The 12,480-nt window shown below is 36.3% G+C and overlaps 1 protein-coding gene and 1 pseudogene across 6 annotated transcripts in view; both read right to left on the bottom strand.

Moving 5' to 3' along the window:
- Positions 1-1,127: 1,127 nt before the first annotated feature.
- On the bottom strand, positions 1,128-10,387 carry LOC141583947 (MICOS complex subunit MIC26 pseudogene; annotated as a pseudogene).
- A 91-nt stretch (positions 10,388-10,478) lies between these two features.
- Positions 10,479-12,480, bottom strand: part of YTHDC1 (YTH N6-methyladenosine RNA binding protein C1) — a 37,025-nt gene continuing 35,023 nt past the window's right edge. For all 6 annotated transcript variants that reach the window (XM_074396222.1, XM_074396220.1, XM_003931899.3 and 3 more), the window contains one exon: positions 10,479-11,481. In XM_074396222.1, the coding sequence (XP_074252323.1) occupies positions 11,257-11,481 (225 nt within the window). In that variant the 3' untranslated portion in view covers positions 10,479-11,256. The remainder of the gene's footprint in view (positions 11,482-12,480) is intronic.

A 12,480-nucleotide genomic window follows, 5' to 3' on the forward strand; every position in this document is an offset into this window, starting at 1 on the left:
CCTGCGCAACAAACAAAGACACTATCCAAAAAAAAAAAAAAAAAAGAATGTTCATAGAGATGACTATGTATACTCATACAATAATAGGCCAACCTCATATTGTGTTCTGTATGTGGAGAAAATAGTTAATATAGATAAAACACTTGAAATATCTCTGGTACATAGTGATCCAGAGTAATATTGACTCATCATTATTGCTGTTTTGTTTATATTACTAATACTACCAATTTGTGCCAAGCACTTTAGATATTATTCCTCATTTTATAGAAACTGGTCTTCTAACAGATTAACATTGCATTTTCAACCTAAGTCCCAGAGAACAGATATCCTGTGGATTGGTTTAAAAGTTGATGTATGGATCAGATGAGCAAGTGGAAATGCTAAAATTTTTTTGTAAGGGTTGAGGCTTTTCACCTGTATTCTAATTTAAAAGAAACACTATTCCTCAACAATATAAGTATATGATCTCAATTATATTTTCAGACAAACCCAACATTTACTTTCTTTCATTTTTTAACTTGGGTTTTAATTAGGTACAGAAATAGCAACATGAGAACAAAGCACTCTAAGGCTTGTACATTATCTCTAGGTGAAACGATTTTCAGATTAGTTTGCTTGTAGGATGGGAACACCCAAGATAACAGAGGCCTGGTCTAGTTTTTCCTGAAGAAGAAAGCCATTTTAATACACTCAATACTGACTTCTCCTCCATTTTTCTCTCGAAATATTGATTTATTGTATGGAGTTTCCAGTGTTTACCAATAACTGATTAAGATGGGCAGAGCGTGGAGTTTTCTACTTAGTTCCAGGTGAATTCTTCACATTTCCTGGCTTTTAAAAGTTCTCCTGCCAGGCGCGGTGGGTCAAGCCTGTAATCCCAGCACTTTGGGAAGCCGAGGCGGGTGGATCACGAGGTCGAGAGTTCGAGACCATCCTGGTCGACATGGTGAAACCCCGTCTCTACTAAAAATACAAAAAATCAGCTGGGCATGGCGGCGCCTGCCTGTAATCCCAGCTACTCAGGAGGCTGAGGCAGGAGAATTGCCTGAACCCAGGAGGCAGAGGTTGCCGTGAGCCGAGATCGCGCCATTGCACTCCAGCCTGGGTAACAAGAGCGAAACTCCATCTCAAAAAAAAAAAAAAAAAAAAAAGTTCTCCTTCCACAAATCTTCCATTACTTACCCGAGTAAACCCCAGTCATATAATCTCTCCCCTCTGACCTTGGCAAACATGATGGCTTGTTGTAGATAAGATGGAGGCAGCGAATCCCATACCAGGCGGGGACACTAGCTTCTTTATTTTTGAACCTCTAGCCAAAAGGAGTCCAATAAGGCCAGCAAAACCAATAACACCAAGTCTTGGAAAAAATCCAGGAGGTCCATTTTGGAGTTATTCACAGCTGTCTATCCCACATTGAACCAAATTTTGCATCTTAGGCTTAGTTTGGGAGTAGTTCCCTGACACAAACTTCTACATGGCTCACACTAGCTAGCGTCAGAACTGCGAGATGCCTTCTTCAAGTTGGCTCTTTGACTCCTCTACACACTTCAGCTGACCCTCGGAAACCGAATAGAGCGAAAGCTCATTAACCTTCACAGGATTTTTGCGAGATGAGTCCTTTTTTCGTGCTGTATAGATTTTGAAGGTGAACAAGTGGAGGATGGTTGGCTTCATGAACCTTTGAATTACCTTGAACATGTTGCTGGCTGCAATGACTCCTGCAGGATTTACTTTCATTTATTCCAGTATTTAAACCTATTCTTACTTGAGATCCCGAACTTTACATTTTAGAGAATACAATGGCGGTTTACCTTCTTAGAGGAGGTGTTTTCTGCCTTATTCCAAGACTGTAGTACACGTCAGTAAAGCTCATTTGGGGAACATGGGTCTTGCTATATCATAGCTACTTGATAGAGAAGCATAGAAAAATATACATGGGCTACAGACGAAATAATTTCTAACACTTGTATCAGTTCTGTCAGCATATAGGATGATATTCCTTATGAAGGAACACAAGAATCAACATATTCTAACTTAATATCATACTTCTAAAATGTAAGCAGAAAGGAAGCATTCTTTATGTACTATAGGATCTCTTAAGATATTATTTTTGTCTGTGTTCTTATTGGCAGCAATATAAAACTGAAATCTTATTCAAGTGTTAAGACTCAATGTCCATTTTGACCGCAAATTGTTTAGGCTGTCTATGGTAACTTTCACAAGGTAAAATGCTGAGGCAAGTTTGGTAGAATTTCTAACCAATTAACCCCTATTCTTGAAAAACTTCATACATATAAAGGGAAAGTGATAATGTTTATTTGAGGTAACATGTGATGTTATGGATACATATACATTATCCTAAAATGGTTACTACAGTGAAGCAGGTTAATGTGTCTATTGTCTCATATTGTTACTTTTTGGTGTGACAAGAGCTGCTAAAATCTATTTATTCAATAAAAGTCACTAATATAATACAACTCTATTAACTATAGTCCTCATGTTGTACGTCAGATCTCTAAACTTGCTCATTCTACATATCTGCTAATTTGTATACTTTGACCTACATCTTCCCATTTCCTCTTCCCACCCATCACCCCTGCTAGTAGCAACCACTGTTTTGTTCTCTGTGTATTTGAGATTTTTTAAACATATATATTCCACGTGAAAGTGAAATCATGCAATATTTTTGTTTCTATCTCTGGCTTATTTATCTTAGCATAAAGTCTTCTCTGTCCATCCTTGTGGTGGCAAATGGTAGCATTTCCATCTTTTTTATTTGTATATTTTTTTAGATGGAGTCTCACTGTCTCCAGGCTGGAGTGCAGTGGCGCAATCTCAGCTCACTGCGACCTTCAACTTCCTGCTTCAAGTGCCTGCCTTAGCCTCCCGAGTAGCTGGGTGACACATGCCACCACTCCCAGCTAATTTTTTTAAAATTATTTTTGTATTTTTAGTAGAGATGGCCAAGATGGTCTTGATCTCCTGATCTTGTGATCCGCCTGCCTTGGCCTCTCAAAGTGCTGGGATTACAGGCATCAGCCACTGTGCCCGGTGCATTTCCATATTTTTAAAGGCTGAATAATTCTCCCTCTCTCTCTCTCTCTCTCTCTCTCTCTCTCTCTCTCTCTCTCTCACACACACACACACACACACACACACACACACACACATCCACTCATCTGTCAATGGACACAGATTGTTTCCATATCTTGGCTATTGTGAATATTGTTGCAATGAACATGGGAGTGCAGATATCTTTACAAAGTGGTGATTTTCATTTCCTTTTGTTTTATACTCATAAGAGAGATTGCTAGGTCATATGGTAGTTCTATTTTTAATTTCTTTAGGAACCTCCATACTGTTTCTCATAATGACTGCACCATTCTGCACTCTTACCAATACTGAATTAGGGTTCACTATTTTCTCCACACTCTCACCAGCATATTTTTTGCCTCTTGCATTTTTGGTAACAGCTATTCTTATGGATGTGAGATGATATCTCATAGTGGTTTCATTTGTATTTCCCTGATGATTAGTGATGTTGAGCACTTTTAATATGCCTATTGGCTATTTTTGTTTTCTTTAGAGAAATTTCTGGTCAGGTCCCTGCTATTTTTTAATAGTGTTATTCATTTTTTTGGTATTGAGTTGTAAGAGTTCCTTATAAATTTTGGGCATTAACCCCTTATCAGATATGTAATTTGCAAATATTTTCCCAATCAGTAGGCTGAATTTATATTTTATTGATTGTTTCTTTTGCTGTGAAGAAGCATTTTAGTTTTATGTAATCCCATTTATATATTTTGCTTTTGTAATCTGAACTATCAGTATGATATCCAAAAAATCACTGCCAAGGCCATTGTTGAAGAGATTTTTCCTTATGTTTTCTTATAGGAATTTTTTGGTTTCAGGTCTTATATTTATGTGTTTTGTCCATTTTGAGTTTATTTTTGCCTTGTATCTCACATGTACAGTGTGAGATAAGGGTTCATGTTCATTCTTTTGCAAGTGGAAATACAGTTTTCCCAGCACCATTTATTGGAGACTATACTTTCACCTTTGTGTTCACTTGGTGCCCTGGTCAAAATTTAGTTGACTATATATATTTGCATTTATTTCTGTGCTCTCTATTCTCTTCCATTAGTCCATGTTTCTATTTTTTACCAGTATAATTCTATTTATTATACCTTTGTAACATATTTTTAAATCAGGAAGTTTGATGCCCCCAACTTTTTCTCAGTATTGCTTTAGCTGTTCAGTTTGTGTGTGTGTATCTGTGTGTGTGGTTCTGTACAAATTTTAGGATTTTTTTTTCTATTTCTGTAAAAAATGCCATTAAACTTTTGGTACAAATAGTGTTGAATTCACGTATTGCATTATGTAGTTTAAACATTTTTAAAATATTAATCCCATCAATAAATAAGAGATATCATTCCATTTATTTGTGTATTCTTCAATTTCTTTCATCTGTATGTTATCGTTTTCATTGTACAAGTCTTTTACTTCCTTGGTTAAATGTATTCTTTTGTTTTTGTGTGTGCTATTATAAATGGGATTGTTTTCTTGATTCCTTTTTTTAGCTAGGTGATTTTGTCTATAGAAATATTACTTTTGTTTCTATGTTCATTTGGTACACTGCAACTTTTCTGATTTACTCCAACAGTGTTTTTTACACATCTTTAAGGGTTTTCAACATATAGAATCATATAATCTATAAACAGGAATAGTTTTACTTCGTATTTAGATGCCTTTTATTTGTTTAACTTATTTAATTGCTCTAATTCTTGTTAAATAGAAGTGATTAGAGTGAGAATTCTTGCCTTATACCAGATCTTACTGGAAAAGCTTTCAGTCATTCCCCATTGATTATAATGGGAAAGTTTTATTTTTCTATGAATTTATCTTTTTTTTCTAGATTTTCCAATTTGTTGCATATAATTATTTATAATTGGCCTTTATAATACATTTTACTTCTGAAGCATCTGGTGTAATGCCTCCATTTTCATGTTTGATTTTATTTATTTGAATCTTCCCTCTTTTTGTCAAAGTCCAGCTAGTGTTTTGCCAATCTTATTTTTTTCAAAGATTTATTTTTGCTTTTATTCTGATTTGTGTTATTTTCCTCCTTTTGCTAACTTTGGCTTTAGTTCTTTTTCTAGCTTTTTGAGGCATAATGTGCTATGTGCACTAGAAAAGAAATGCATATTCTGCTCTTGGATGTAAAGTTCTATGTCTGTCAGTCCATTTAGTATAGTCTGCAGTTCAAATCCAGTATTTGCTGTTTTCTGTTTGGTTGAGCTATTCAGTGTTTAATGTAGGGTACTAGGGTGAAAAGTAATGTATATTCTGCTGCTCTTGGATGGAAAGTTCTGTGTCTCTCAGGTCCATTTGGTGTTGACTGCAGTTCAAATCCAGTATTTCCTTAGTTTTCTGTTTGGTTGAGTGCTTCAGTGTTTAATGTGGGGTACTAAAGTCGCCTACTATTGTATTGCTATTTTTTTTCCTTCGTGTACATTGTAAATTTTTTTTTTTTTTTTTGAGATGGAATCTTAACTCTGTCACCCAGGCTGGAGTGCAATGGATCTCAGATCACTGCAACCTCGGCCTCCCAGGTTCAAGCGATTCTCCTGCCTCAGCCTTCTGAGTAGTTGGGATTACAGGTGCTCACCACCACACCCAGCTAATTTTTGTATTTTTAGCAGGGTTTCACCATGTTGGTCAGGCTGGTCTTGAACTCCTGAGCTCAGGTGATCCACCTGCCTCGGCATCCCAAAGTGCTGGGATTACCGGTGTGAGCTACCAACCCTGGCCAAATTTAGATGCTCTGTTGTTAGGTGCATATATATTGTTATGCCATCTTGCTGAACTGGCCCCTTTATCATTAATGATCATCTTTGGTTTTATAAGTTTTTACCTTGAAGTTTCTTTTATCTCATGCATATTATGCTACCCCTGCTTTCTTTTGGTTACTATTTGTATGGAGTATCTTTTTCCATTCCTTTACTTTCAACCTTCGTGTGTTCTGGAAGCTGAAGTGGGTTTCTTGTAGGTAGCACATAGTTATATTGTTTTTTAATCCATTCAACCACTGTTTATTGGATAATTTAATTCATTTATAATCAAGGTTATCATTGATAGGTAAAGACTTATTTTGCAATTGATTTTGTAGTTGTTTTGTAGATTCTTTGTTCATTTCTTCCTCTCTTGTTTAACTTTATGATATGGTAATTTTTTGTAGTACTAAGCTTTGTCCTTCATCATTCTTGTTTATCTGTTGTAATTTTTGGCTTTGTCATTACCATGGGCGTACATAAAACCTGTTATAGTTGTAATATACTATTTTAAGCTAGTAATCACCTAACATAGATCATATACAATTATTCTAGATTTTTACTCTCTTCCCAACAATTTATATTTTTGTTGCCGTAACTTTTTTTTTTTTTTCTTGGAGACAAAGTGTTGCTGTGTCACCCAGGCTGGAGAGCAATGGCACAATCTCAGCTCACTGCAATGTCCATCTCCCAAGTTCAAGCAATTCTCCTGCCTCAGCCTCCCGAGTAACTGAGATTATAGGCATGCGCCACCATGTCCTGCTAATTTTTGTATTTTTAGTAGAGGAGGGGTGTCATCACTGTTGGCCAGGCTGGTTTCCAATGCCTGACCTTAGGTGATCCACCTAAGGTGGCCCCCCAAAGTGCTAGATTACAGGTGTTGGCCTCTGTACCCAGCCTTACATTTTTTATATTATATATTCCTTAACTTTTCAGAGCTGTTATTTTTGACTATAAATCTTTCAAATCTCTAGTATGAAGGTTACAAGTGAAAACAGTTAATAGTCAACAGTCTAAGGCATATAGTCAACAGTATTTGATATTAGTACTTAATACAATAGTCAATAATCTATATTTAAGACATAGAAGAATCTGAAAGGGAAAAAGTGTAAGCTTTAGAAATAAGAGAACCTCCACTCCCCAAAAATTAGAGATTGAATGACCCATATGATAAATAGAATCCTACGCATGGATTGCTTATGCTCTTAGGATTCCTATTCCTACTAAGGAAATTGAAGACTATAAACTTGAGCCTGTTCTTTCCTGTGTGCCTCAGTTTTAATGTGTTTCAAACTGCATTTGGAATTTTCCTATCCAAATAAAATCTTACACATCAGGATAAAATTATCCATGTGTCACAGTCACCCTTATGGTGAGTCAAGAAACTCTAGCTTGGTCAGTTAAATGCTGGCAACAATTGCTTCTTTTTTTCAAATCCATACCCTTGACATGACCAAAGGTTTAACATTATATGACAGGATGTATGTGGCCCTCAGAATGACCATGGCATTCTACAGCAGAATCTACGCAGAGATATCCAAGAGCAAGAAGGCACACCTGTGATGACAAAATACTCTGAAGTCAGACCCATTCAGGTGTTAGAACTTCTATGAAATCATGATTTAACGGACATCTGTTAAATTTTGTCTGTTCATGTCTTTTGGAAACCATCCTTCCCGATGCAGTCCTCATAGAGGTGACCGTAACAACTAACCTCCCATGCTGGGAGTCAAAGAACTCCATTTCCCTGCACATACAGATTGGATTAGGGCTGGCTCCAGAGCCAACATGGCTATTCAGTCCTTCTGGGGAATTAATACGGACATTGGGAGGAGAAGTCTCCTACCACTGAAACTACATGATGGAAGCTTGGAGATAATGGCTATTTTCTGAAAAAGTAGACTATCTTGAGAAAAAGCCATTATAGAGGAAATCAAATCTAAAAATTACATGCTTGAATTCTCACTCCTTCGAACTATTACTCTAGCCAATAAAACCCTTGACTGGATTTCTAAATTCTGAATAACTGAATTTTGTTTTTCTTTTTTTTTTTTTTTTTTTTTTGAGACGGAGTTTCGCTCTTGTTACCCAGGCTGGAGTGCAATGGCGCGATCTCGGCTCACCGCAACCTCCGCCTCCTGGGTTCAGGCAATTCTCCTGCCTCAGCCTCCTGAGTAGCTGGGATTACAGGCACGCGCCACCACGCCCAGCTAGTTTTTTTTGTATTTTTAGTAGAGATGGGGTTTCACCATGTTGACTAGGATGGTCTCGATCTCTTGACCTCGTGATCCACCCGCCTCGGCCTCCCAAAGTGCTGGGATTACAGGCTTGAGCCACCGCGCCCGGCTGAATTTTGTTTTTCACCTGAACACATCATACTTCTGGAGACTTTTAGAATCACAGTACTGTAGAGTACATGAAAGAAACCAAGTCTCTCATGGTGAAAAATGCTGTCATAAATGTGTACAAATATTAAATAAAAAATTCTGATTTTATATACTCTTCTGTACAGGAAAAAAAAAAATCTTTTTTTTTTTTTTTTGAAACGAAGTTTCGCTCGTTACCCAGGCTGGAGTGCAATGGCGCGATCTTGGCTCACCGCAACCTCCGTCTCCTGGGTTCAAGCAATTCTCCTGCCTCAGCCTCCCGAGTAGCTGGGACTACAGGCATGCGCCACCATGCCCAGCTAATTTTTGTATTTTTAGTAGAGACGGGGTTTCACCATGTTGACCAGGATGGTCTTGATCTCTTGACCTCGTGATCCTCTCGTCTCAGCCTCCCAAAGTGTTGGGATTACAGGCTTGAGCCACTGCGCCCAGCTTAAATATTGCATTTTTTTAATACAATATTCCTGTCAGTTTATTTAAAAAAAATCAGAAAGGGAGAAAATAGTGAGGATTATGTGAGCCAACACGAGGGTTTGGAATAATGCCAGATACTTGGTAAAAATGTTAGCTTTTTAAAATAGGATTGACTCAATACTAAACTCTTTTAACACCCAATACACAAAGCATGACTTAACATCTTAAGTGGATGGGAACTTTCGAAAAATCCTGTGCTTAAAATTAAGCCTGGAGAAAATGTTAATGTTTAAAAATCTCAGGCCAGATGCAGTGGCTCACACAGAGCTCTAAGTCTAGCACTTTGGGAGGCTGAGGCAGGCACATCACTTGAGGTTGAGTTTGAGACTAGCTTGGTAAACATGGTGAAACCACCCCCTCTACTAAAATTCCAAAAATTAGCTGGGTGTGGTGGTGCGTGCCTGTAGTCCCAGCCACTCGGGAGGCTGAGGCAGGAGAACCACTTGAATTTGGAAGACAGAGGTTGCAGTGAGCTGAGATCGTGCCACTGCACTCCAGCCTGGGCGATGGAGTGAGACTCCATCTCAAAGAAAAAAAAAAAACCTCAATATAAGCCTGTACCATCAATTCAGACATTAATTTATATGCTATTTTTTTCAAAAGTGATGAGGTGGCTTCTTTAGAAACACCAAATTTAATAAAAACATGGATAAAATCTTGGCCCATCAATTACTACCTTTTTAATCTTGGGCAAGTTTACTAGCCTCTCTGAGCCCATTTAAATGAGTCTCTTTCTAAAAGCACAAAGCTGTCTGTTGCATACAAGGTGCTCAGTATTATTTATAACTTACTATTATTTCTGGAAAATACCTTTAACAGAACCTACCAGTTTTGTGTAACCGGTTACAGAAATTCCTAAAAAACTGCAGATCATCATCTTGTCCAGTTTACTGAAGAATACAAACATAATGCCAGTGAAGTGACTTACCACATACCACCAACTGGTTTAATTAAAAGCAAGGCATAAACTAGAACTCAGGTTTCCTAAAAGGTTATTTTTTCCTCTCTATCACAATGTAGATTTAAAACAAATCCTTAGGCTTTAGTTTTGTCATTGGTAAAGAAAACTACTGTGAATGTAGGGGAAGATACTCTGCATGCTAGTATGAAAATGAATGCAATAAAACTACAGTTTTAAATATCCTGTAAGAGTAAAGTGCCCATGTTCTTTTTCAAGCCAATATAGATTAAATGTAAAACTATGGCAACTTGTTACACAAACTAAGTTTGATACTATAAAAAAAAATTAGTCAAATATTCAAATATTCCTAATGTTTATAAAGGCCAAATTCCAAAGGTCAAAACTCCAGGTGTAATTCAAGAAAATTAGAATTCAAAAAATTATTTCATAAATTGTTTTCTTGAGCAGTTCTATTTCTATGTTATAGCTGGTTACCACTGGGAGAGCTGGACAGTTAACTTAAAATACAGAACTAATGTTAAGAGAGTTAAAAGTCCATTTATGAAGTAGAAGGCATGTACAAAGTAGTTTCACTTACCGAAGACTGAAACAATAAATAGAAAACCTAAATAAACGATTCTGTAATCAGAGTACACTCAAAAATGTTATCAGGTGTATAAATACTTAGCCAAAATACTAACATAACTCTGTGTATCTTATATTAGAAAGAGAAGCAAGCTTTTAATTACTCCTAGGTCAATCACTTCTGCTAAAATGTGCCTCAAAAAAAGCAAATGTGATTCCTAAAATCCCTTAACAGCATTCTTTTATGTCCATTATTGCATAATAAAACTTGCAATTAGATAAGAAAAAAAATACAGAAGATAAGTGTCAATCTTTACCAATTTATTTTATACAAAACAGTAGCAATGTAGAATATGGGAATCATCTTCCGCTGCCACGCACGCAAGTTGTGAACATTCCAAGCCAACGTATACAGTTTGGAGAGGAAGGCTAAACAATAGCATCAACCACGCTACTGAACATAGGAATTTTTCATTTAAAAAGATTAAAAATTAGATACCAATGTCTTCTTAATATTGCTCTCATCATTGAAGACTGAAGAAAAATAAAAAGTGACTTTATAAGTTTAAAAAAAAAAAGAGGCAAAGGGGAAAAAAACCAAGAGGCTGCTACAACACTGCCATACAAACCATCATACTTCAATATTTGCATACTTGATAGCAGCATTATTTTTACTGAACCGTGTGCAACTACATGTAGAAACACATCAAAGTAAAATATCATGGCAGTTATCAATCAAGATAAAAAAAGAAAAAAACAAAACAATAACTCTAGGATGAACACACTATAAGATGAACATTTATGGAGAAAGAATCAATATCTACATTCTTGGACTGTTCCATTCTGCCTCAACAAAAGTGTCAATTCAACTGTCAACGGTGCATTTTTGGCGGATTTGAGTATTTCCAGTTCTTATGATACTGCATGCTCGGAACAAAGGGGGGGGTCATAATAAATTCTTCTACACAATGAACTTTATAGGTAGACAGCTGAAAATAAATTTACTACTTGTAAACACACACAAAAAAAATACAAGATTTTTTTGTATCTTTAAACAATCATTGCTTCCAAAAGCGGATTATCTTCGATATCGACCTCTCTCCCCTCGGTCTCTGTCCCGATCACATAATCGCTCTCTTTCTCTTTCTCTATCACGTCCTCTATCTCGCTCTCTGTCTCTTCTGTTATCTCTAGGGCGGTCTCGCTCTCGTTCCCGATCTCTTTCACGGGGTCTACTTCTCCGACCACTGACAACAGCTTGTGTTCGACGAAGGAAATCATCCACCCTCATATCATAATCATGCTAGAAAAGGGACGAAATGTATTAGGTATGTCAAAAATGCAAATAGTGTAAGTGGATCTCTGATTTAAAAAAAAAAAATTTATGTGAACAATTTTAAAATATATATAAAAAATAAAAAATTCCCTATGAGGTAACTGAGTTTCTTTAGAGAACACTCTAAAGAAATGCATTAATAAATTAACTCCCAGAAAGTAACATGCTGACATAGTTTGGAAAAAGGTTGATGTCTCATTAGATATCTATAAGAGATTATTCAAATCTCTTCATGCAGTTTTCCATTTAACTTTAATGACTTATCCATCTGATCCCTTCAGTAAAATTTAGGCCAAAGAAATTAACTAGTGATGACCGTCAACCATTATTCATATATGCTGCCAATTATGCTAAGTGTCACCAATGTTTTTCTGGAATAGGCCAGCTCTATATGTTTCCTCCAATTCTACCAACTTCAATTTTACAAACTGAACCAACTCTGCCCTCTTAAGGTGAAATTAGAAAGTATTATATTCCGTATTTTCTTTCAAACTCAATTGTTACAATTACATGATGTGCAAGGAAAAGATGTGGCCGCTCCTAAACTTGGCCTCTGCTCTAGTTTGAACTTTCTACTCTGAGTTCTCAGCTCACCTTATTGATTTTGGTCCCTTTTCAAAACTTAGCTAAAGTAAGATTCAAAAACAATTTCACATTACCCTTTATATATAATAATATGTGATTATATAAGCAGAGAATATGTATACTAACCAAAAATCCACTACACAAAGATCCGTAAAACAGAACTTGTTAAAAAGGAGAAATACAGTTCAGGGAAAAAAAATCTTAGACTTTGTATTTTAAAAGCCACGTGATCACTTACAGGAATTTTTAAGACACCACAACCCATCTAGTCAACTAAGATTTCATCATAAATAGACTGTATGATTTCTTTCTTGTATGCCTAACTAAAAACAAATTACTAATTTAAAGTTTGTCAACTGGTTAATTAGTACTCTCAAATTA

Source organism: Saimiri boliviensis, chromosome 3, assembly GCF_048565385.1.
Source record: "Saimiri boliviensis isolate mSaiBol1 chromosome 3, mSaiBol1.pri, whole genome shotgun sequence".
Classification (NCBI taxonomy): Eukaryota; Metazoa; Chordata; class Mammalia; order Primates; family Cebidae; genus Saimiri; species Saimiri boliviensis.